General features: G+C 42.7%; 1 protein-coding gene and 1 long non-coding RNA gene across 2 annotated transcripts in view; one reads left to right on the top strand and one right to left on the bottom strand.

Annotated features, from left to right (window-relative positions):
• PRKCH (protein kinase C, eta) overlaps positions 1–26,983 on the bottom strand; it is a 370,394-nt gene that overhangs the window by 229,288 nt on the left and 114,123 nt on the right. The window contains exon 2 of the mRNA XM_011961950.1: positions 1,912–2,376. Within this exon, the coding sequence (XP_011817340.1) occupies positions 1,912–2,274 (363 nt within the window). The 5' untranslated portion in view covers positions 2,275–2,376. The remainder of the gene's footprint in view (positions 1–1,911; positions 2,377–26,983) is intronic.
• On the top strand, positions 1,514–26,037 carry LOC105526052. Its single transcript, XR_001004011.1, has 3 exons — positions 1,514–1,841; positions 17,109–17,270; positions 25,801–26,037. It is a non-coding gene; the product is annotated as an uncharacterized LOC105526052 (long non-coding RNA).

Genomic DNA, 26,983 nt, shown 5'->3' with positions numbered 1-26,983 from the left:
CACGTTTTCCAAAACACCACCAGTGGATTACACATCTAAGTGTAATTATTTCAGACCATCATAAATACTGAAATCTGATTTACACTGAATCCTTTATTCATCCAGTGGAACAATAAGCAGCTCTGTATATGCCACCTAGTCAGATAACCTGGATCTTCCTACACTTATGACACCAAGAAGTCCTCATCTTTTGGCCTTCATGTAGGCCTCAGGTTTCCACCTTGACTGCATGCTGGAATCACCTGGGGAGCCTAAAAGTACGGATGATGGGGTCCCACAGCCCAGAGATTCCTATCTAGAATCTTTAAAAGTGGGGATTTCTGAAAGGTCCCTGGGTGATTCAAGTGGGTAGATTATGATGATTGAGAAGGACCAATCTAGGCTCTCTCCAGGAAGAGACGCTTCTCAAGGCCATTGGCCAATCTGCACCACCATACTTCAGAACCTAGTGAGCTCCTCTAGAGCTTTGCCCAACCTAACTCCTAATCAGACAATAATAGAACTCAACAATTCCATCTGGATGCCTACACTCACTTCTATTTCATATCCAGAAATTCACAGGATAAATGTAAATATCTAATTGTATTTTAGCAATTCCTCTCTAGTCCCCACTTCTAAGTGCCACAAAGTAAATTAGGCTGAAGGGAAATTAACTCAATATAATTTGACGATTAAAGTTAAACAGTCATTACAGTTTTTGTACTTCTATTTAAAAGAAAGGAATAGCTCCACAAGCCATCTTTAATTTCAGAAAATATACGGTAAAATTACCAATTCCACAAAGTATAAAATAAATACCTAAATGAGCCTTCATCACCATCCGATTTCATCACTTGTAAATTTCAAACAGATTTTCAATACTGATACTGGGTTCAAAACTGACTCCCTCCAGAACTTAAACTATTAAACTCCTGAGAGTCTTCAAATAACGTACTCCATTTGGCTAAACCAGACTACTTTATTATAATTATCATTCCATCATCTCAAAGTGGGAACGACAACACCTGCATCACAAAGACAGTGTGAGGATTAGGCAGTAAAAGCATGTTAGCACCGTGTAGAGTGCTCTAGAAGTTTTAATTTATTTACAGCAGAAATTTTGCCTCATGGGAACTATGTGAAAAGCAGAGACAAGTGGGAAGTTGCGGGTAGCTACACGTCAACACCCAGGAACACAGGCTGGTGATGTGGGGAGGGAAGGCAGTTAACAACCTCCTGAGGAGTCCTTGCAGCCTCTTCTCAGACCAACAGCAGCAGAAACCCAAACCTCAGGACTCCCACCTCGAACTGACTGAGTTACTTGCAAGTATATGTAAATCTCATCTCCTTGGAAAACTGCTAAATAATAAAACTGCCAACGTGCAGACCCAGGCGCTCAGACCCTGCCAGTGTAGCTCATGTACCTCTGGGATGTGCAAGCCGAAACACGTGTGCACGTCTGAGCGGCTGAACCAACATGTATCCATAAACATTATGAATAATACTCGCGAGAATGTACGGCTTTCTCCTAAGTTAGCGCTTGAAGCACTTGACTCAAATCAAGTCCCTTTCGTATCACTCCTTCCCTGCCTTTCCTACGTATCCACTCGAATGCTGAAAGTTGGAGCTCCTTACCCAAAGACTGGGCGGAAGGGGTGACCGCCCTGGACCCCTGCCCGACTTCCCGTTAGGCCAAGCCACCGTCCTGAAAGGGGATCGTGTCCAGGCCGGCTTCCTGGAGACACACCTGCGCCTGCACACACCCACCGCGGTCGCGTCACCAGTGCCGCGGCCACCTGGACGAGGACCAAAGTCTGGAGGGAATTCCCTCAGCCATAGAGCGATGGGAAAGCGGGACTCGGGTGAGTTTTGAAAAACATAAGGGGAACGGGAGTTGGGTGGACACAAAGGGAAGGGGTCACCGCTACTCACCCAACCCTCGAAGGTGTCCGAGGCGCCGGTCGTGCGCAGCAGCTCCTGGAACTGCAGGGTGCAGTTGGCCACGAAGTGGTCGTAGCCCAGGGGCGTCTCGTGGAAGACGGCCAACTCGAGGTGGCCGCCGTCGGTGACGTTAGCGCAAAACTCCTCGTTGTACGTGGGTTTGTTGGTCTTCTGCTTGGTGCTGGTCTGGCCCACGCGCACCTGGTCCACGCTCACCGTCAGATAGGGATCCAGCAGCTGGTGGCCCTTCTTGAAGAGCGAGTGGCGCAGGGACCAGCGGGTGGGCTGTAGCCCCACCGCCTCACCGATGCGGACCCTCAAATAGCCATTGAACTTCATGGTGCCAGACGACATGCCGGCGCCGCTGCCCCGGCGGGCCGCGCTGGTTCGCAGCGAGAGAACGCGGAGTCCCGTCTCAGGCCAGCCCTCGGGGTAGCTGCAGGAGTCGAGGCAGCCCTGGGGAAAGGCAGCGCCCAAGCGCCCCTCGACTGGCCATTCTGCCTCCTCCGTGGGACTTTTTCCTCCCCTCCTTCCCTCCCTCCCGAGGTGGAAAGGAGGGGAGCCCGCCGCCGAGCCCTCGGCGGGCCGGGAAGGCCCGACCGTCCCTTCCAAGCGCGCTGCGCTTCCCGGGGGCTCGCGCGGGACTCGCCCCTTCTCCAGGGCCGGGCAGCTCCTCTCCCTGGAGAGCCGGAGCTACCCGTCCGGTGAGCTCCAGCCCCAAGCGTCTCTTCCCCCGCCTCCTCCTGCTTCTCCTCCTGCCCCCGCCTCCGAAGGCTCACGCTCTCCCCCACTCGGCGAGCTTCAAACCAGGAAGCAGCTGCCGCCGCCGCATCCCCGGCGAGAACCTCGCGCCGCCAGGTTCCAAGTTCACAGAACCCCTGCAGCCGCTCCCGCGCCTTCCGGACCCCGGGGGCGTGGCGCGCGGTCCGCGGCCCGGCCCTGCGGTGGGTGGATCCCCGCGCAAGCCCCCGGGAGTCCAGTGCCCGCTTGCACCGCCCTGCGCGCCCTCTTTGTAGCGCTGGGTCTGGCCGTGCGCTGCGCGTTAGGGGCCACCCCGGGCGCAGGCCAAAAAGGAAAGGGTTCGTGGCCCAGCCTGAGCAAACACCTGAGGCGTAGGAGACTGGCCTGGGGAGGGATGGAAGGTTGGGAGGACACAGAGGAGGGGGCTCCAGCCAGGAACCCGCGCAGCGAGGAGTCGCCCGCCCCCTCTCTCCCAACCTCCCCGGTGGGCTGGTGACCCTGTAGGGCCGTCCCCAAGAGGCCCTGGCTGGAGGCAGGCGAACGGCGGGGAGGTTCTTTTTCCTAATCTTTACAGGGATGGCTCATACCGGGGTCAGCTCGAACGCATCCTGTTTGTGCGCCTTTCCTGCAGAGGCTAATTACACAGTTGTGTGTATGTGTGTTTTAATAAGGCAGTAGTAATGATGGAAATCCTGTTCGCCTCCTTCCTCGGAAGGTGTGCCTCGTTGCACAAAGAGCAGGAAAGGTCGGTTCTTCTGGAGACAGACATGGCCAAGAGGTAATAAGTCTTTTCCTCTGCTGGTGGTTCCTGGTCCACCCATCCCTGCGCAGCAAGGGCAGAAAATGTTCACACACAGGCTGTCCCCAACACACACGTGGAAGAAATTGCCTCTTCTAGGAACACTCCATGTTGTTGTATTTGCAATCAGAGTGGCCAGCGTTCTGATGCTTCCCACCCCGTAGCCCCTGCAGATTTTGTCTCCGAGGAGGGCCTTTTGGCCTACTCTGCTATGCCGCAAAGATTGCTCCCTGAGGGCCAGCCACAACCAATTTGTTTCCCATAAAGCCTAGGCCACTTTTTTTGTTGTTGTTGTTGAGACGGGGTTTCGCTTTTGTTGCCCTGGCTGGAGTGCAATGGTGCGATCTCGGCTCACCGCAACCTCCCCCTCCCAGGTTCAAGCGATTCTCCTGCCTCAGCCTCCCTAGTAGCTGGTATTACAGGCATGTGCCACCATGCCCGGTTAATTTTGTATTTTTAGTAGAGAGAGGGTTTCTCCATGTTGGTCAGGCTGGTCTAGAACTCCCAACCTCAGGTGATCCGCCTGCCTCGGCCTCCCAAAGTGCTGGGATTACAGGCGTGAGCCACAGCGCCCAGCCAAGCCTAAGCCACTCTTAAGATACTTGATTACATTCTGTCTTGCTATACTGGTTCCCTTGGAGCAGATTCAGCTTTCTTTCCTTCCTTCCTTCCTTCCTTTCTTCCCTCCTTTCTTTTGTTTTAGAGACTGGATTTTGCTTTGTCATCCAGGCTGGAATACAGTGGTGTGATCATGGCTCACTATAACCTCCAGCTCCCAGGCTCAAGTGATCTTCCAGCCCCCACCTCCTAAAGTGTTAAGATTACAGGCATAAGCCCCCATGCCTGGCCCCAGGTTCATCTTTCTAGCCCCCATTCCTCTAAGGCCCTGTTCAGAACTTTCTAATTGAGTAGGTTCTCAACGATCTCACATGAGTGCAAGGAGGCCTGACCCATAATAACAGCACTATATAGAATGAAACAAATAAGGACAATGGGCCAGGGGGGAGAGGGCCTGTCTTAAAAACACCAAAGCTTCCTTAGAGAACAAGGCAGGGATGCAACACATCACTCTAATGACACCTTAGCTTTAGGCGGGGCTTGTGAAGCATGCTCCCAAACGTCCAAGGGGCTCCTGTTTGGCCTTAGTGCTCCAGGGGAAGATGTCACATCTACCTTGTGGGTCAACTCTGTCGCCCTTTCCTCCAAACAGCTGGACTCCAGCTTTAAGAGACACTACAGGATCTGCTGCTGTTGGACTTTGGGGCTAAAAGAAAACAGTCCCCATATAGAATCATGGGGTGTAGACTTTAATTTCTTTTTTAATTTTAAAAAAGAAAACTGTCCCCAAATGGTAGGTGGCCACACAGCTGTCCTGGGACTGGGATATGAGGACACCAGACACTCCATCTTCACCCTATCAGTACCTATCAAGACTGGAAATGGTGTCAGAGCAGTGAGTCAGATAGCCATGATGCCTGCCCTCCTGGGGATTATAGTCCCACAAGGAGGAAAAACAACAAATAGAAGAGGATGTATGTGGAGGGTGCAGTGAAGGAAAAGCCCACAGTGCCAAGGGGTGATGTATTACAACTGGATGGGTGGTCAGGGAAGGCTTCCTTGAAGAAGCAAATAGCAGAGAGATCAGCTCATTCAGAGCTCCCGAGAAGACAGATGGGTTGGCCTGTTTGGGAACCAAAAGCACCCGATGTGGCTGGAGCTGAGGAAGGTAAGGGGAAAGTGGCTGAAATGAGCTTGCAAAGGTGGTCACACTGACCAGACTGGTAGATCATAGGAAAGTCTTTGGATATTATCTATGGGTCACTGGATGCCTCTGAAGGCTGTTAAGCAGAGCCAGGGCAAGATGAGAATTTGTGTTTTAAAATATCTCTCTAGGGACAAGCAAGGTGGCTCACACCTATAAACCAAACACTTTGGGAGGTCAAGGCAGGAGTACTGCTTGAGCCCAGGAGTTCAAGACCAGCCTGGGCAACATGGCAAGACTGTCTCTACAAAAAAATAAAAACTAAAAAGTTAGCTGGATGTGGTGGCATGTGCCTGTAGTCTCATTATATTTTTTTAGTAAAATAAAATATCTCTCTAGGGGGTGGACTGGAAGAAACAGCACAAGTGTGGGGAGACCAGTTATGAAGCTGTTGCCAAAGTCCAGAGGTGAGAGGATGGTGGCCAGGACTCAGGTGGTAGTGATGGAGATGAAGATAAATAGATGAATTCAAGAAGCATTTCAGAAGTAGAACTGAGAGGTCTTGATGACAGATTGAATGGAATGAGGAAGAGGACAGTATCAAGGATGACTTGCAGAATCTGGCTTGAACAACTGTGTGGACTAGGGAGCTATTAGGGAATTAAGAAACAGCATGAGACAAGGCGCGGTAGCTCATGCCTATAATCCCAGCACTTTGGGAGGACAAGGCTGGGGGGATGGCTTAAGCCTAGGAGGTTTGTGCAACATAGGAAGACTCTCATCTCTACAAAACAAAAAAAAAAAAAAAAAAACTTTTTAAAATTAGCCAGTGCACGTGCCTGTGGTCGCAGGGGAAGCCAAGGCAGGAGGATCAGTTGAGCCTAGAGACCAGCCTGAGCAACATAGTGAGGCCTTGTCTTTACAAAAAAAAATATAAAAATTAGCCAGACATGGTGGCGGGTGCCTGTAGTCTCAGCTCTTCGGGAGCTGAGGTAGGAGGATCACTTGAGCCTGGGATGTTGAGGCTGTAGTGACCCATGACCATGCTACTGCACTCCAGCCTGGGTGACAGAGTGAGATCCTATCTCAAAAAAAGAAAGAAACATGGCAAGAAGAGATTGGGGCAGAGGTAAAGAGTTGGGGGTAGGAGGGGAGGATGAAGAGTTCAATTCAAAACTTGTCAAGTTTGTATATATCTTGATACATTTAAGCAGAAATCTGAAGTGGGGAATTCGTTATGTGGTTGTGACACTCAGAGGGGCAGTCTCTTAGCTAAAGACAAAATTGAGAGCCATTGGTATACAGATAGTAACTGAAGCTAGAATAGTGGATCAGACCCTTCATGGGAAGATAGGAAGAAAATGCAACTTGAGAAGAGGACCCAGGACAGAGCCCTCCAGCAACTTCAGCATTTATAGGTGGAGGAGAAGCAAGCAAGCGGGTTGACAAGCAGTAGCCAGGGAGGTAAGAGAAAAGCAGTAGCCAGGAAGATGTGGTGTCCAGGTATTATGGAAACCAACCAAAAAGTTTTCAAGCAGGGAGGAATCGTCAGCTAGGTCAAATGATGTCAAGAGATTAAGTAGGCAAGGACTAAAGAATGCCACATGGGCTTGGCACTGTGGCTCATATCTGTAGTCCCAGCAATTTGGGAGGATGAGGCAAGAGGATCACTTGAGCCCAGGAGTTCAAGACCAGCCTAGGCAACAAAGTGAGACCCTGTCTCTACAAAATATAAAAATAAATTTAAAAAGAATGGCATGTGGAGTTGGCATGGACAAGTCCTTAGTAATCTTTCAACAGTTTCAGTAAGGGGTTGTGAGTGGAAGCCTGTTGGGGTAGGTTGAGGTGAAAAGGATGTGAGAGAGTGAATGTAGACACCCTTTCAAGAGGTTTGGCTGGAATGGAAAGGAGAGTGAGAGCTGAGGAAGAAGATGGAATCACTAGAAGAAGGGCTTGTTTAGAATGGGTAAGCAACACTGAGGAGAGAGATCACAGGGTTCTGAGGTGGCAGGAGGGAATGACACCCAAGACATGGCAAGAGCATGGGCCTTAGTTAAAAAGAAACACATATGTTGTGGCTCTCAGCCTGCTGCCCAAAATTGCCTGACTGAAGTCACACATTTGACGTGAAGTATTTAAACCCCAAAAGAATTACAGGCAAAATGCAGGCTACCATGGTAATAATTGTCAAGCTACCCTCTCACTGTCTCACTCAAACACTTTTTCTCTCCTTCCTTCCCCGTCTCATCATCTGTTGGTTTTGCTCCCCTCTCCCTGTTCCTCATTTTCTCTTCTTGCAACTGGCTCCCTAAATACAGCCAGGGAAGATGGTCATCAACAGCCCCAACTTCCTACATTCCCACCTTAATAGCCCCAGCAGAATGAGGATCTTTGCTATCAGCATCTCAAAATTAATCTCCAGGAAAACTCTTGTCTCCAGCCTATGTTATGTGACATAAGGTCAGGTAGGAAGCAGCACACAGTACAAGGTCTCCGTAAGAAGGAACTGTCTGCCAATACCAACTTCTCCTATGTAACAACTTCTATCCAGAGCTGGCCCTGACCCTGAAAACAGGGAAGCAAGGGGTCCCCTCTCTCTACACATCCCATGCTAATCACTAATGGCTTGTATGTGATATAATATAGCAACTATTGCAATACAGATATATCTGTATTATAGGTCCTTTTATAGACTAGAGGATTTTATTCCATGATCACTATTACTGTTTCTTGTCTTAGTCACACTATAACTTTAGACTTCTCTGTATATAATTCCTAGTACATTATCAAAATGCTTTTTAAATTGATTGGTTGCTTGATTGAATCACTGCCATTTTTCTGATTTCTTAAGGAACATTTCACACAGCTCCCATTCCATTTAATAGAATTAGACAATTTAGAGAATAGCATAGCCAGGTCAAATGTGACCCCATGTTACTATAAAATGGCACAGGCTTTGAGAGGCAGTTTGACAGTGTACATCAGAAGCTTCAAAGTAAAATGAGTTCTATGCCTGAAGAACCAGTTCAGCCATAGTGGAATGGCTGAGTAAATTATAGAATAGCAACTTAATGGAATATTATGTAATTACTAAAATTATATATGATAGACAACATAGAAAAAAACAGTAAATAGGCTGGGCACAGTAGCTCACACCTGTAATCCCAGCACTTTGGAAGGCTGAGGTGGGTGGATCACCAGAGGTCAGGAGTTTGAGACCAGCCTGACCAACATGTTGAAAGCCCGTCTCTACTAAAAATACAAAAATTAGCCGGGGGTGGTGGTGTGTGCCTATAATCCCAGCTACCCAGGAGGCTGAGGCAGGAAAATAGCTGGAACCTGGGAGGCAGGAGCTGCAGTGAGCCAAGATTGCACCATTGCACTCCAGCCTGGGCGACAGAGCAAGACTCCGTCTCAAAAAAAAAAAAAAAAAAAAAAAAATTCCAGTAAATAACATTTGAAAACTAGAGTAAGAAATATAAATATGCTAAGAAGTACAAAAATATGTACACCAAATGATAAAGAAAGGAATGCAACACAGGTAAATGAAAACAATTTTTAGAGCATTGTACAAATAATAAATGTTCTTACTTTAAAGGACTCTGAAGATAAAATAATTCACATAAGGCATTTGATACCTTGCCAGGCACATGGTACACTTCAGCTGTCACCTTGGCTTCTATATTATAATTCCCTGAGCATCCACCAGCCAACAAGGCACTTTACAAACATTATTCATTTGATCCTCATGACAACCAAATGAAATGTTGTCATTATCTCTATTTCACAAATAAGGAAACCGAGAGTTGAAAGGTTAACTGAATTGGATCACACAGCTAATACATGGTAGAGCTGATATTTGACCAATTTTTGGAAAAACAAATGCCTAAGCTCCATCCCAGCATGATTTTAATGGATAGTAGGATTGAAAACCACCACTACTATACACTGAGTACAAAGGGGAAGAAGACTAAGACTCTCAGCAAGCAGGAGAGAATGGTTTGCAGGGCAGCAGTCCTAGAAGTGCCTGTCTATATCCATTTCTGAGTAATGCAAAGGCACATCTAAATAAGTGGTGCCACAATGTCCTCCTCATGGGACAAAAAGAGCAGAAAAGGTAAGATATTTCAAAGATATAGTAACATTTCTCAGAATGAAAGAAAGACTGGTCTCATACTGAAAATGATGCAGTGTATTGGGCAGAACAAGTAAAGAAAGACCCACAACTAGAAACATCACTCTGAAGTTTCTGGACTTCATGATGGATAAAGGAAAGATCTTCAACTACTTGGAGGAAGAAACAGAGGCAAAGTCAGGGCGGGGTGGCACAGCGGGATGAGATCAGAGAGTGAGGACTTCAGCTAGCCAAAGGGTTCTGACAGCCAGTCTGTTAGAGTGTCAGTGGATGGACAGCTCATGATGAGAGAGAGAATAAAAGGAAGGAAGCCCAAAGGTGAAGAGTCCTAAGAGGGCAGGCAGATCCAGGAGACAGGCAGAGCTTCTCGCCCTTCCTTAGGTTTCCCCAAAAGAAGGACCTTCGATTACTATTTGCCTCAAAAGCCCACTTAAGTAAGACAGATTCCAGGGACTGAGATCAGAACAGAAAAGCACAAATAAAAGTAATCCTCCCATAAAAAGCAGTCAAGTACTGACAGCTGCCCAGGCAGCCTGGTGATCAAGAGCAACAACTTTATAACACATTTTTGCTACTGTTTTCTAACAGGAAAATCTAGTGAGGTTAAATATTTTATGTATGTAAACAAAACAAATACAAATCTCTCCTATGGCTAATTTATTTTTGACATCTCACCTACTTGAATCTACCCATATTAGAATATTTTCATTTGAAATCCTGTATATTACCTAAGTGCCTTTCTAGCAATTGTGTGAACCCTGGAAAGCCTTGCTACCATTCTATTAAGAAACAGATTTATAAGAGCCCAAATATAGTTTTGTAGATTCATACACAATAAAAAAAAAACTTCATACACAATAAAAAAGACTTCATACGCAATAAAAAAGAAGAGATAAATTATTTAGGGGAGCCAAATCTAACTGCTTTTAGTCACTGCAAACATTTCTTTGTATCCACTTCTAACACGTAAAACTAGCATGTCACCAAATGAGGCAAAAATATCTTTCCAAACTAAAATAGTGTAAGCCGGGGCAACATCGCAAGAACCTGACTCTACAAGAAATTTTAAAAATTAGCTGCGTGTGTGGCACATGCCTATGGTCCCAGCTACTCAGGAGGCTAAAACAGAAGGATTGTGATGTGGTTTGGCTGTGTCCCCACCCAAATCTTATCTTGAATTCCCACGTGTTGTAGGAGGGACCCAGTGGGAGGTGGTTGAATCATGGGGATAGGTCTTTCCCATGCTGTTCTCATAATAGTGAGTGGGTCTCATGGGACCTGATGGTTATATAAGGGGGAGTTTCCCTACACAAGCTCTCTTTGCCTGCCGCCATTCACATAAGATGTGACTTGCTTCTCCTTGCCTTCCACCATGATTGTGAGGCCCCCCAGCCACATGGAACTGTGAGTCCAATTAAACCTCTTTTTTTTTTTTGTAAATTGCCCGGTCTCAGGTATGTCTTTACCAACAGCATGAGAACAGACTAATACAGATTGGTTGAGTCTAGGAGGTTGAGGCTGATCACCAACCATGATTATACTACTGTATTCCAGCCTGGGCAACAGAGCAAGACCCTGTCTTGAAATAAAATGGTTTAAAATTCTTTAATTCTGAATGCAGAACTTAATATCTTTGACATTTTAAAAAAGGATTAGTGATAGAAGCATGTGAATATGGTTTAAAATAGTAATCATTTTCTCTAAAGCTATTATTAATATAGCTAATGGTCAGGTTGTTCCATTAATGTTTCTCATTTGGTTCTTGTCCATTAACAAGCCAAGTAGTTATTAACTACAAGTCATAACCAAATTATTAAACTGTATGGCTTGTGTAAGAAACCTGTGAAAGGAAAATGACTATTTTGCTGTAATAGCATCATTCTCTTTACCCTTTACTGGGTTTTCTCTAGGTCTTGATGGCATTCTCTGGTATACTCAGTGACCATCTGGTCAGTAATTTCATTCTGGTCATTGGGCATCATACTTGGATTTTTCAAAATCCTTTGGAATTGCCTTTAAGTCATTTATGAAAACCTCTACACACTCTTTTAGCCTTTGAACTAAATAGTTTTTATAGTGATAAAATTTAATGCACAAAATGTTTATTATCAGTTCAAATGATCTTGATGTTAAGGTCACTCAGGCCTTCTTAGTTATGTTTTTCATAGCTGTGGGAGGTGGGGGGAGAGTGATATGGTTTGGCTGTGTGCCACCCAGATCTCATCTTGAATTGTTGCTCCCATAATCCCCACATGTTGTGGGAGGGAGGTGGTGGGAGGTAATCAAATCATGGGGGCAGGTTTTCCCATGCTGTTCTTGTGATGGTGAATAATCTCAGAAAATCTGATGGTTTTATAAAGGGCAGTTCCCCTGCACACACTCTCTTGCCTGCCATTATGTAAGACATGCATTTGCTCCTCCTTCACTTTCTGCCATGATTGTGAGGCCTCCCCAGCCATGTGGAACTGTGAGTCCATTAAACCTCTTTTTTAAAAAAATTACCCATTCTCGGGTATTACTTCACAGCCGTATGAAAATGGACGAATACAGAGAGCTTCACTTTAAACTGACTATTTTACCAGGATGTAGCCATAACTATTTACTATAGTAGCCACTGAAGACTTTCTCAATATATTGTGAGTGAAAAAGGCAGGCATACTATAATTCATCATGATCCTATTTGGTGTAAAATGTATATGTGCCAGACTGGCCAACATGGTGAAACTCCATCTCTACTAAAAATACAAAAATTAGCCAGGCATGGTGGCACATGCCTGTAATCCCAGCTACCTAGGAAGCTGAAGCACAAGAATCGTTTGTTTTGAACACAGAAATTTAGCAAATGTTCATTCAAAATGCTGGACAAGTAAAGTAGGTAAATTAAGGTACTGCTTCTTTTCAGTACTAATTTAATAAAATCCTACTATGTAGTTGATATGGTTTGGCTCTGTGTCCCCACTCAAATCTCATCTTGAATTATAATCCCTACATGTCAAGGGAGGGACCTGTAATCCCCACATGTCAACCACCCTGGATCATAGGAGCAGTTTCCCTCATGTTCTCATGATAGTGAGTTCTTGCAAGATCTGATTATTTTATAAGGGTCTCTTTCTCCTTTGCACACTCTCTTCACCTGCCGCCATGTAGGATGAACATGCCTGCTTCCTCTTCCACCATAATTGTATTAGATTGGTGCAAAAATAATTGTGGTTTTTGCCATTAAAGGTAAACACAATCACGTTTACAAAAACTACGATTACTTTGCACCAACCTAAATAAGTTTCCTGAGGTCTCCCCAGCCATGTGGAACTGTGAGTCAATTAAACCTCTTTTCTTTGTAAATTACCCAGTGTCAGGCAGTTCTTTATAGCAGCAGGAAAGCAGACTAATACAGTAAATTGGTACCAGGAGTGGGGCACTGCTGCAGATACCTGAAAATGTCGAAGTGACTTTGGAACTGGGTAACAGGCAGATGTTGGAACAGTTTGGAGGGCTCAGCAGAAAACAGGAAGATGTGGGATAGTTTGGAGTTTCCTAGAGACTTGTTGAATGGTTTGGGCCAAAATGCTGATAGTGATATGGACAATGAAGCCCAGGCTGAAGTGGTCTCAGATGGAGATGAGGAACTTATTCAACACTGGAGCAAAGGTGATTCTTGCTATCCTTTTGCCAAGAGACAGATGGCATTTTGCCCCTGCCCTAGAGATCTGTGGAACTTTGAACTTGAGAGAGATGACCTGAAATTGGAATTTATGTTTAAAAGGGAAGCCAAGCATGAAACTTTGAAAAAGTTGTAGCCTGACAATGCAATAGAAAAGAAAAACCCATTTTCTGGCGAGAAATTCAAACCGGTTGCAGAAATTTGCACAAGGAACAAGGAGCCAAATGTTAATTGCCAAGACAATGGGGAAAATGTCTCCAGGGCATGTCACAGAGATCTTGGCAGCAGCCCCTCCCACCACAGGTCAGGAGGCCTAGGAGGAAAACATGGTTTTGTGGGCCAGGCCCAGGGCCCTGCTGCTCTGTGCAGCCTTGGAACATGGCACCCTGAGTCTCATGCACTGCTGCTCCAGCTCCAGCCGTGGCTAAAAGGGGCCAATGTACAGCTCAGGCTGTTGCTTCAGAAGGTGCAAGCTCCAAGCCTTGGCAGCTTCCACTTGGTGTTGGGCCTGCAGGTGCACAGAAGTCAGTAATTGAGGTTGGAGAACCTCTACCTAGATTTCAGAAGATGTATGGAAATGCCTGGATGTCCAGGCAGAAGTTTGCTGCTGGGTCAGAGTCCTTATGGAGAACCTCTGCCAGGGCAGTGAAAGGGGAAATGTGGGGTTGGAGCCCTGACACAGAGTCCCCACTGGGAGACTGCCTAGTGGAGCTGTGAGATGAGGGTTACCATCCTCCAGACCTCAGAATGGCAGATATACCTACAGCTTGCACCAGGGGCCTGGAAAAGCCACAGGCACTCAACACCAACACCTGGAAAGCAGCTGGGAAAGGGGCTGTACCTTGAAGACCCACAGGGGTGGAGCTACCCAAGGCCATGGGAGCCCACTCCTTGTATCAGTGTGCCCTGGATGTGAGACATGGAGTCAAAGGAGACCGTTTTGGAGCTTTAAGATTTAATGACTTCCCTGCTGGATTTTGGACTTGCATGGGGCCTGTAGCCCCTTTGTTTTGGCCAATTTTTCCCATTTGGAATGGGTGTACTTACCCAATGCCTGTACCCCATTTTATCTTGGAAGGAACTAACTTGTTTTTTATTTTATAGGTTCATAGGCGGAAGGGACTTTCTTTGTCTCAAATGAAACTTTGGACTGTGGACTTCTGAGTTAATGCTGAAATGAGTTAAGACTTTGGAGGACTGTTGGGAAGGCATGATTGGTTTTGAAATGTGAAAAGATATGAGATTTGGGAGGGGCCAGGGATGGAATGATATGGTGTGGCTCTGTGCCCCACCCAAATCTCATCTTGAATTCTTATCTCCATGTGTTTTGTTGAGGGAGAGAGGTGATTGGATCATGCGGGGTGGTGCCCTCCATGCTATTCTTGTGATAGTGAGTGAGTTCTCATGAGATCTGATGGTTTTATAAGGAGTTCTTTCCCTTTTGCATTCTCTCTCTTGCCTGCCACTATGTAAGATTGTGCCTGCTTCCCCTTCCGCCATGATTGTAAGTTTCCTGAGGCCTCCTCAGACATATGGAACTGTGAGTCAATTAAACCTCTTTTCTTTATGCATTTTCCAGTCTCGGGCAGTTCTTTATAGCAGTGTGAAGATGGACTAATACAGTAGTCAACATAATTTTAGTTTTAGAAGCCAGTAGGTAATAGCAAGTTAATTCAGATCTTCCATTCATGACCTTTTGGGGTGGCACGGGGAGTTAGATGGCCCAAACATTGGGATTTGACAAACTTGGGTGATTTTTCTGCTCTCAAGTTCAAGAACTCTAGGCATAGGAGACAACAGCTTTCAAAGACCCTGGTTTACATACTCACAAAATTGCTAGATGGCCTTGGACAAATCATATAATTGCACAGAATTAAATGAGAAACTGAATTCAAAGCACATTGCAAAGCTCTACAGCATTGTATTAATGTTATCAGTTCTGCCTCATCCTGCTGCTCACATTCCCTTCCATTCGCTTCATCCTTCCTGCCTGCCACAGATCCCCTCCCATTCGCCTCATCCTTTGGCCCCTGCCACAGATCCATGACAATACAGGGGGCTCAACCCTGCCACTTCCAGAGAACCTTCAAATCAGAGGTAATATTTTTTGAGAAAGAGTCTCACTCCTGTTACCCATGTTGGAGTGCACTGGCACGATCACGGCTCACTGCAGCCTCGACCTCCCAGGCTCAAGTGATCCTCCCAACGCACTTCCCAAATAGCTGAAACTGTAGGCTGTACCACCACACCCAGCTAATTTTGTATTTTTCTGTAGTGGCAGGGTCTCAATATGTTGCCCAGGCTGGTCTTGAACTCCTGATGTTAAGTGATCCTCCCACCTTGGCCTCCCAAAGTGCTAGGATTACAGGCATGAGACATGGTGCCCAGCTCATAGGTAGACTTTTTGACACATTCTTTTAGTCCAAATATAATCACTTAAACTGAGATTCTATATATGCAGGAGGCTGGACGTGATGGCTTATGCCTGAAATCCCAGCATTGTGGGAGGCTGAGGCAGGAGGATTGCTTGAGGCCAGGAGTTCAAGACCAGCCTGGGCAACATAGTGAGACTCTGTCTCTACAAAAAAATCTAAAACTAGGGCCAGTGTGGTGGCACATGCCTATAGACCTAGCTTCTCGGGAGGCTGAGGTGGGAGGATCACTTGAGCCCAGCAGTTCGAGGCTGCAATAAACCATGTTTGTACCACTGCACTAAAGCCTGGGCAGTGGAGCGAGACTCTGTCTCAAAAAATAAATAAAAAATAATATAACACACACATACACACACACACACACACGGAGGAACACTTGAAAAATAACACAAGCAGCAAGAAACACAAAAGTGCTCTGGTGCGTATAACAAAAATAAAGGCAAATGATAAGCTCATGGGTACAATGGTACAAAAACCACATTGAGTACTAAGATGAAACTTGGTCTTGATACAGGAGAAAGGAAGTCAACAAAGGAATTTTACACGTTTCCCTGAGTTACTCATTTTAAGAGTCCGAACAACTGAAATCAGGAAACACCTGTACTTGTTAACATTACTGAGGAAATGACTTTAAAAACTTGGACTCCATTTTAGATAACTGATGGCAGGCAGTGATATCATTCTAGCATCTATATTTCCATGTAAATGTACAAGCTATGTTTCTCAGTTTTGGTCTATTTATGTAATAGCAATCAGAGACTCAATGCATTATATTTATGGGATAATTGTTACACATTTTAACTTTTAAAATTACCTGGGGCCAGACACAGTGGCTCATGCCTGTAATCCCAGCACTGTGGGAGACCAAGGCAGGAGGATAACTTGAAGCCAGGAGTTCAAGACAAGCCTGGGCAACATAGCGAGATCCCCATCTCTACGAAAAAAATATTTAAAAATTAGCCAGGTGTGCTGATGTGCACCTGTGGTCCTGACTGTTCAGAAGGCTGAGGTGGGAGGATTGCTTGGGCTCAGGAGTTCCAGGTCACAGCTCTGATTGCACCACTGCATTCCAACCTGGGTGACAGAACAAGACCCTGTCTCACTCAAAAATAATAAAGTAAAATTACCTGGCATTTAGCTGCATGTTTGTTTTTGTTCCCATTTATAGTTATTTGAAGATTGTTATAATCACACAGAAATATGGCCATCATTACTTTAAGATGAAAATAAATGTATAGAATGAATGTTCTATGATAAAAAGCAAAAACCAGCATTGTAATAAGATAGGTCAGAAGAACACAGGAAAAATGGGTCCATTTGAAGATGTGCTAGAGAACTCTGGACCAAACCTTATTTTACAGATGAGGAGCCAGAATAAGAGCTGAGTATCTGCGTGTTGTTTATTACACATTCTCTGGGTCTTCAGAATGTTAGGCTAGAGGTTCCCAGAGCAGGTCGTATTCTCAAGAAAATTACTGACTCAATAGGTCTTATCTGATTGATTGATTTAAATAGCATTATTGTTTAGATTGCTTTGATATGGTTTGTTAAATAGTAAAGTAAAACATATAAATTATGATGCTGTTGATGAGGTATATCAGCTTTCTTAGAAATACAATGTCTGTGGCAAGTTTGTTTCTGGCATTTGCTTTGATGTGCCCATGAAATTATAACCAGTAGGAGAAAAAAAAAGTTATTCATTGCTGTTGTTTTTATAGTGGAGACTGGAGTCTTGCTATGCTTTCCAGGCTGGTTTTGAACTCCTAACCTCAAGTGATTTTCCTGCCTCAGCCTCCCAAAGTGCTGGGATTACAGGCATGATCCACCCGGCCCTGCTGTTTTTAAGAAATTACAAGTTAAATCTTGTATCAGTGAACAAGGTTTGTGTAGATGATTTTATTGTCCTGAAATTTTATTGTATCTCACTTTAGAAAATAGAAGCATATTAGAATATACTTTGTTCTATACCCAAATCTTGTGTTAAACTCTTTAAAAATGTCTTTTCAATGTTTGGTAAAAACTGCAATGAGTCTTACAGATGTATTTTTCATATTAATTATTAATCATTATAATTTAGAAATATTAATTATAATCATTTAAAGGAACTTCAACAAACTAATGGTTATTGAAGTTAGATTAAGAATACCTATAATCATGAAGAGTAGTGGCCTGACACAGTAATGAAAGACAGATCTTTACATTTAAAAAGGAAAAATGTGATTGTGTGTTTTCATACATTATTAAGTTGTAGACAATACACCAAAACATACATAAGAGGACATCCACTTCTGGCCATAGACAGTAGCTAATGCTAGTCACATTCTCCCACTAGAAACAACTAGAAATACACAAGATAACGGATTCCAGGCACTTGACAAACATTGCAGGGCAGTGATCCTTGAAAGAAAGGAAACACAAAGTGATGTACATGTCCTGTTCAGCTTTCTGTCTGGGGACACCGACTAGACTGAAAGGAAGTGGAATCCAAGGAAATACGGAAGTCTTGCTGAGCTGAAGAGATCTAGATAAAACTTTAGAGTGGTTGTCATCCTTGAAATTTGTAAGACAGAATACCAGAAAGAAAGGAGTGTGCAGAAGAGGACAAAGAAGATTTCACAAGGGTTCCTGTGTAGCCCATGTGCAGGATGGGACTTAATGAGGCCTAAAAGAGAATGGTTGCTATGAACAAGAGAACTGGGCCAAGATATCACAGTCCGTGCAGTACTGCAAACATTGGAATATTGTCCCAATCTAAATGGAGAGACCTTACTAAGCACCTCATGCGTTCAATTGAAATTCTAAAGAGGCCACACCTTAGGAGTAAATACCATGACCCAGACAAAGGGCCATGTTTCAGGATTAATGATAAAACTGACATAGAATAAATAATAATAATACATAACAAAACAAAGCCTAACAAGATCAAGAGGATTTTTTAGTAGTTTAATAGCCTGATAGAATAAACCTCAACACCACTTAAAAGAAAATAACATAATCCAGACTCTGTATAACTCCTTTATAACAATATCCAACAGTAGGTTAAAACATATTACACCTGTAAAGAAGCAGAAATATGTGACTCATAATCAAAATAAGACATGGTCAATAGAAGCAGAATCCAAGATGACCCAAATATTGGAATTAGCAGATGAGATCTTTAAAACAGCTATTATAAATATATGTAAGGATGCATGGGAAAAGATGAATACATGACTAAACAGATGAGATGGATCAGCAAAGAAATAAACCAAATGGGTATATTAGAAATAAAAAGCAAATATCTGAAATGTAAAATTTATTTGATGGTTGGAGCAGTCTGGAGGTGGCAAAAGGATGGATCAATTATCTCTAAGAGAGAGCAATAGAAATTATATAATTTAATAACAGTAAGGAAAACATTGGAAAAAATATGTAAACAGCCTCAGTGAACTTGGGAACAACCCTCCAAAGTTAGTATATATATATAATTGGAGTCCCAAGGCTAAGTATGGTGGCTCACACCTCTAATCCCAACACTTTGGGAGGCTGAGGCAGGAAGATCACTTGAGCCCAGGAGTTCAAGACCAGCCTGAGCAACATAGTGAGACCCCCATCTCTACCAAAAAAAAATAGCTGGGCATGGTGGCGCATGCCTATAGTCCTAGCTACTTGGGAGGCTGAGGTGGGAGGATCACTTAAGCCCTGAAGTCAAGGCTGCAGTGAGCTCTGATTGTACCACTGTGCTCCAGCCCAGGCAACAGAACGAGACCCCATCTCTAAAATAAAAAATAATAATAATTAGAATCTCAGTAAAAGAAAGGAAAAGAAAATGGGGTAGAGTGAAATTAAAAAAAAAAAAATTGGCTGAAATTTCTCTAATTTGGTGGAAAACATCAGCCTACAGATTGAAGAATCAACAAACTCCAAGCAGAATAAATACAAAAAATAAAATAAGATAAAGAAAGAAAACACACCAGCTACACTGTAGTCAAAAGGTTAAAAACCAAAAATATAGAATAAATGTTGAAACAGAAGAAAAAGTCAAAGACATAAGGGAACAATGCTATGAATCACATACTAGAAACAGTGTAGGCCAAAAGAAATGGAATGATGTCATTAAGGTGCTGAAGGAATAGATCAACCCAGCCTTCTTTTTGAGGCCATGTCTGGCTCAGTCGCCCAGAGTGATAAAATCACAGCTCACTGCAGCCTCTACCTCCTAAGCTCAAGTGATCCTCTCACCTCAGCCTCCCAATTAGCTAGGACTACAAGTATATACCACTATGTCCAACTAATTTTTTTTTTTTTTTGTAGAGACAGGGTCTCAACTACATTGTCCAAACTGTTCTTGAACTCCTGAGCTCAAGCAATCCTCCTGCCTTAGCCTTCCAAAGTGCTGGGATTACAAGTGTGAGCCACCACACCTGGCCAGAATTCTAGTATTTTCTCAAAAATGAAAACAAAAAAAGACATTTTCTGATAAATGCTGGGAGGATTCATTGTAAACTATATGAAATACCAATAGACGAATTTGGGGGGGATGATGGAAAATGATAGCAGAGGGAAATCTAAACCACAGAAAGTAATAAATAGCACCAGAAATGGTAAGTAGATGTGTAAATATAAAGAACTTTTTTCTTCTCTTTTTTTTTAAACAACAGACTATTTAAAGACAAATATATTGTAGGACTCTCAATTCGTGTAGAAGTAAAATACATGACACAATTACAAAAAAGGACAGAGGGTTTTGTTTGAGTGTGGTTTTTTTTATTTTAAGCAATGCTTTTGGAGAAAGGAAAAACGGACAGAGTTAACAAAATTGTACTATTGTAAGATTCTTACATTTCACATGAAATAGTACAATATTAATTCTAAATAGACTGTTAAGGTTGTGCTGACTACTATGGTAGTCACTAGCCACAAGTGACTAAATTTAAACTTAAATTAATTAAAAATAAATAAAATTTAAATTTCAGTCTTCAGTTGTACTAGCCATATTTCAAGGTATCAATAGTCACATGTAGCCAGTGTCTACTATATTGGAAAGACACAGAACATTTTAACTACTAAAGAACATTCAGTTGGAGAGTGCTGCCCTAGAGCCACCATGAAAAAATAAAAATATACAGACATATAACTTTAAAATCAATAGATGAATTAAAATAGAATACTAAAAATATTGTATAAACCAAAATAAAGCCATAAAGGAGGAAATGAGAAACAAAAAATGAGACAAACAGAAAACAAATAGCAAGATGATAGACTTAAATCCTACCAAATCAATAATTATATTAAATATAAATGAACTAAACAATCCAAAGAAAAGAAAAAGATTGCAAGGATGAATAAAAAGCAAGATTCAAGTAAGTGCTTTGGCATGAGATGCAATGCATTTTAAAGATCCAGATAGGTTGAAAGTAAAAGGAAGCGAAAACATAGACCAAGCAAATCTAAGAAACCTGGTATTGATATACTATTATTATACAAAATAAACTTCAAGTCAAAAATAATTATCAAAGTTGAAGAGTGACATTCCTTAATAAAAAATAGTCATTTCATCATGAAAACATAAAAAATATAAACATTTATGTGACTAAAAAGCTTCAAGTATAAGAAGCAAGATATGAAAATTAAAGGAATAGGCTCAGCACAGTGGCTCATGCCTGTAATCCCAGAAATTTGGGAGGCCAAGGTGGGAGGAACGCTCAAGCCCAGGAGTTCAAGACCAGCCTGGGCAACATAGTGAGATCCTGTCTCTATAAAAAAATTTTAAAATTAGGTGGGCATGGTGGTAGGCATCTGTAGCTGTGGCATCTATAGCTACTCAAGAGGCTAGGGCAGGAGGATTGTTTGAGCCCAGGAGGTCAAGGCTGCAGTGAGCTGTGATCATGCCACTGCACTCCAGCCTGGATGACAGAGTGAGACCCTGTCTCAAAAAAAAAAAAAAAAAATTGAAGGAACAAATATACAATCTATAATCATAGTTGAACATTTTTAATTCACCTGTGTACTTTGTAGAACTAGACATAAATATATTAATATAAATGATTTGAACACTATCAACCAACTTAACCTAATTGATATATAGAGAATACTTCACCTAGTATCTGCAGAATAGACACGATTTTCAAGTGCACATGGACTAGCTGCCAAGATAGATCACGTGCTGAAATATAAAATGTGGCTTAATAAATTTCAAAGGATTGAAAAACACAGAATATGCTCTCTAAACATAACAGAATGAAATTAGAAATCAATAACAATAAGATATCTTAAAACTCCCAAATATTTGGAAGTCACACAACATACTTCTAAATAACTGAGTTAAAGAAGAAATCACAGTAAATTTAGATGATATTTTAGCCTGAATAATAATTTTAAAAATCAAAATTTGTGAATGTTCCATAGAGAGCAGGTCTATGCAAACCTATCCCCCCAAAATTAAGGTAGCTGAGATGTTGAAGAAAGAGGCTGACAAATCCATTTTCTCAGAAAGAAACCTTTAATAGGAACTTAGGAACAGAAGCCATGTCTAGGGTACCCATGAGATGAGATGGTGGATCCCCATACTTTCCCCCAACCCCAACCCAGGGCTTATATGCCATAAAGAAAGGGTATACTGCTTCAGAAGGAATGTGCAAAACAACTGAAGTGGACCCCTCTGGGAAAGGCAAGAATGCTATATGCTTCACAGCCTATAATTTGCTTAAGGCAGGATTTATGGTAAGTATATGCTTACGTTTTATGCCACAGATCATATAGTTATTAATAGAATAGTAAGGAAATAGTGTGCATAACATTATGCCAATAAATTCAACAACTTAGATTAATTGGACACATTTCTTGAAAAACACAACACATACAAATCTGACACAAGAAGAAATGGAAAATATGAATAGCCCTTTCTCTGTTAAAGAAATAGAACAGGGAAAACTCCGTGGTGATAGAAACCAGGTCAGTGGTTGCCTATGTAGAATGTCAACTGAAAGAGAACATGAGAGAACTCTTGGGAATGATGAAAAAAATTCTATATGATAAACTTTTTGTGGTAGTTATAAGGGTGTATCATTTGGTAAATCCATAAAATTTTGCCTTTAAGATATGTACTTTTTTTTGAGACAGGATCTCATTCTGTCACCAAGGCTGGAGTGCACTGGTACAATCACAGCTCACTGCAGCCTTGAACTCCCAGACTCACGTGATCCTCCCACCTCAGTCTCCTGAGTAGCTGGGACTATAGGCACACACTACCACACCCAGCTAATTTTGTATTTTTTGTAGAGATAGGGTCTCACCATGTTGACCAGGCTGGTCTCCAACTCCTGGACTCAAGCAATCCTCCTGCCTTAGCCTCCCAAAGTATTGGGATTATAGGCATGAGCCACAGTACCTGAACAGATGTGTACATTTCACTGTATGCACATTTCACCTTAATTGAGCATAAGTTGCATGCCAAAAACTATGACATAAACACAAAATGTGAAACATTCTGACATTTTAAATCTTAAATATAATTGAAGTAAAAAAGTCCCAAGAGATATCTTAGGTAAGATATGCAAAAATGCAAAAAATATCCTATAACTTTATTTGAAAAATGTTTCTTTTCCTTCTGAATAAAAGTTCCAAAGTTCAAACCCAATCATATTTATTTCAGTGATGATAATAATGGCTGTGTTGATTCATCCTTCCAGATTTAGCTTGTGACCCTTCTTCAGTGTAATTTTTCTGGAACCACCATGATGAAGCAGAGTCATTGTCTGGGGTAAATACCTGAGGTTCATTCTCTCACGCCAGGAAATCGAGGACATGGACACACAAGAAGTGGGTTTAAGAGCAGAAGTTTAATAGGCGAAAGAAAGAGAAAAGAGAATCTCTCTCCTGCAGAGAGAGAGGGACGCCTGAAGTACACAGGTTTTATAGACTGGCTTAAAACCTGTCTATAAAAGGAGGTGGTGTCTGATTTACATAGGGCCCAAAGATTGGTTGGACCAGGTGTGATGCTTACATAACAGGAGTAGAAGCTGACCACCCCACCCTACTCTTTTATTATGCAAATGGATTTTCTACCTTGCCAGTGCCACGTTTTCTGTTCTTTACCATTCACAAGGTTGACAAAGAAAAGGGAAGATGGAACTGCCATGCTGAACATGCCTAGCCCCCAGGTAGCCTTTCCCTGTTGTCACAGTTGCCAGCCATTCACCCATGCAAGCTTCCAGCCTGCTTATCTATGTCTGCAGCTCGATTTTTCAGGCTGCTTTTCATTAGAAAATAAATGATTTAGGGGTTGCTTTTCATTAAAAGGAAAACCTTACCAAAGACTTCCTTACTCTCACTATCTGCCTAAATATTTCTTTTTAACTCCTGTATCAATGAGGATTTAAATTTTCCCTCTCTGTTCCCTTGTCCCCCAATATACATCTCCCTTATACCACGTGTTCTGGTGGTCTAAAATATAGTTATTCTCCTCTACCCCACATTATGTGATCTTTGAACATAAGACTGTGCTTTTATCTCATTTTCCCAGTGCCCATCGTATTACTGCCAGGCTTAGCAGTGCTCAATAAATGCTGTTTGATCAAGTGGTTGAATGATATCCATATGGAGATTCTTTCAGTCAGAATATACTATTGGTCTTGAGAAGATGATTTAAACATTTTTTCCTTTAAATTTGATTCCCTTCCTGTTACATGTTATCTAAGAAAACATATCCTACAGAAGTATTCCAAAACCCCTGACAAAAAAGTAAAACACACAACAAAACAAAAAGATTACATAGCAGATACTGAATGAAATGCTAAAAAATGCTCCAGTTCAATATTAAATGAAAAATGGAAAACATAAAGGACAACTATATTATGAGATAAAGTAAAGTAGAGAAATGAGACTTTGGATATACACTCACAGGCTTTGGATTATAACAGAAAGAAAAACTTATGTATGGGGAAAGGATCTTTGCAATGGTATTACTTCTGAAAAGGTGAGACAGTATTCCAACTGATGAAAAATGTTATTTGTCCTTTGAAATGTTTATTTTAAAATAGGTTTTATAATAATGCATATGTTTGTGATCACATTTTCTTATATCAAATAACAATACAGTTTGTTAACTTCTGTAGCTATGTTCCAACTGCAGAGCTCTAGTTTGATTTTAGGTTGGGGGGGTGAATTCAAAAATTTATAAGCTGAACTGAGAGGCTTTGCTTGTCTCAAAAAAAGATGTCATGGGAGATGAAAGTGGAGGTGAAAACCTGAAAGGCAAAAGGTTGCAAGTTTACTGCAAGGTTTTGAGACAAGGATGCTGTGGTACTGTTATGGTAGATAGCTAGTCAGGTATGAGCAGGGCAGAAGAGGGCTCCTCCTGCCCCACCAGGAATGCCAGGCCACCATCAAGTGATGGTCAGGTGGTTGTTACCCTGTTTCTCTAAAATAATAATTGGTCACAGGTGGCCCCAGGGGAAGGCAGTCTCCCAGTAGAAAAAAACCTGAAAGTTGTGATCCGCAGCTTCCCGATAAGATCTCAGGAGTTGAGTGAGTGGGCTCAAGCATGAGGATTAAGAGGCAACATGGCAGACTTTAACTAGTATATATGACCTTCTAGGAACTTTTGACTGGTAAGGGAAGAACGCCTCAGTTGAGCATGCATACAACTCCAATAAACAAACTAAGCATACAGCCCCTCCCAGGCACTGGCTGGTCATTGCACATGTGGACCCTTCTTCAGTGTAATCTTTCTGGAACCACCATGAGGATTTAAATTCTCCCTCCCTGTACCCATGTCCCCCAGTATACATCTCCCTCATGGCACCTATACACTGTGTTCTGATGGTGTAAATATAGTTATTCTCCTTTACCCTACATTATGTGATCTTTGAACATAAGATAGTGCTTTTATCTCAGCCCAACCCAAGGGAAGAATCAAGGGAGAAGGGACACCAGACCCCAGAAGCATGCCAACATATAAAACCCCAAGTCAAAAGGTAAAACCACGCACGTTATCTCTCAGGTCTCCCGCTTGGCCCTCTTCCAAGTGTACTTCCTTTCATTCTTGCTTTAAAGCTTTTTAATAAACTTTCACTCCTCTTCTAAAACTTGCCTTGCACCATCTTTCTGCTTTATGCCCCGTGGTCAAATTCTTTCTTCTGAGGAGGCAAGAACTGAGTTTGCTGCAGACCCAGAGGGATTTGCCGCTGGTAACAGTAAAAAGCAGGAAAAAAGAGTTTTGGTAAAAACAAAAACAAAAAAACTACCCTCTTACTCTCAGATATCTACATACTGAAACAGGGCCACATGACAAAGTTTTATTAAATAGATACTAGTGTCCTCAATTAAAATAATGAAAATGTGTTTCACATTTCTAGAGTTAAGGCTAGCACCTCAGATCATTTGTAATTAGTAAATGAATTTGTATCTTATTTCTCTATCATGTTGTAGATAAGGGATCGTGATGTGGAGCTGCACTTCCTGGTTCCAAATCCTGGCTCCTCCCCTCATCCCTGGGTAAGTTGAGGGATGAGAGCAAGAGAAGGTTAATCCTGACTCTCAGATCTCTGCATGGGGCATGTCACTGATGATGCTGGCATTCCCTGAGAGAAGGAACACTAAGTTTGCAGTTGGGCATAGTGAGTACTATTTTGGATGAGTTAAGTTTAGAAGTGCCTGAAGACATCCAAGTGGAAGAAGTGGCTACATGGACTGAAGATACAGACTGGGAAACATTAATACCATCAAGGAACTGGAGTCCTGGGCACAAGTGAGACTGCTCCAGGGAAGTTGTAGAAGGAGAGGACACAAGGCCTCAGGCAGAGCTCTGGAGTGAAGGGGGTGTACAGCAAGATAGAAGGCTGGAGATTAAGGGCAACAAAGAGACTGTTGGTGTATCAAGGACTGTGCTATGTAGGGGATGAAGTCTGGGGATGAAATGTCAGTAACATCATCTTCCATTAGCTGATTAAAGATGAGAGTAATAAAGCTCGCTTCTGGGATTGAAAGCCAATTAATTGTATTCTTTTCTAGAGTTCAGACTAGCACCTCAGATGATTTGTAATTTGTAAATGAATTTGCGTCCTATTTGTAAGCACATGCTTCTGGTGATAAGGACCTACAAATGAGAGAACACACTAGACCAGGGGTCCCCAACCCCCAGGCCACGAATGGGTAACAGTCCCATGGCCTGTTAGGAACCCAGCCACACAGCAGGAGGTGAACGGCGGGCGAGCGAGCATTACCCCCTGAACTCCACTTCCCGTCAGATCAGTGGCAGCACTACATTCCCACAGGAGCACAAACCCTATCCTGAACTGCGCGTTCAAGGGATCTAGGTCGCATATTCCTTAAGAGAATCTAATCTCTGATTATCTGAGGTAGAACAGTTTCATCCTGAAATCATCCCCTCCCCTTCCATGAAAAAATTGTTTACCATGAAAAGAGTTCCTAGTGCCAAAAAGGTTGGAGACCACTGCAGTAAATATACCAGTTCACCAACATTCTTAGAAAATCAGCAGCACAATGATCTGAAGTGGAGGTGAAGGAGTTGTATTCTCTCATTTGACTCAGGAGCCCCAGGCCCAGGTCTAAGTTTGAGAGGGATTATTCTTGTGTCATATAGAAAGGAACA

Source organism: Colobus angolensis, unplaced genomic scaffold (assembly GCF_000951035.1).
Source record: "Colobus angolensis palliatus isolate OR3802 unplaced genomic scaffold, Cang.pa_1.0 Scaffold57, whole genome shotgun sequence".
NCBI lineage: Eukaryota > Metazoa > Chordata > Mammalia > Primates > Cercopithecidae > Colobus > Colobus angolensis.
The sequence above is the reverse complement of the archived record's forward strand: the minus strand, read 5'-3'. Positions and strand labels throughout refer to the sequence as shown.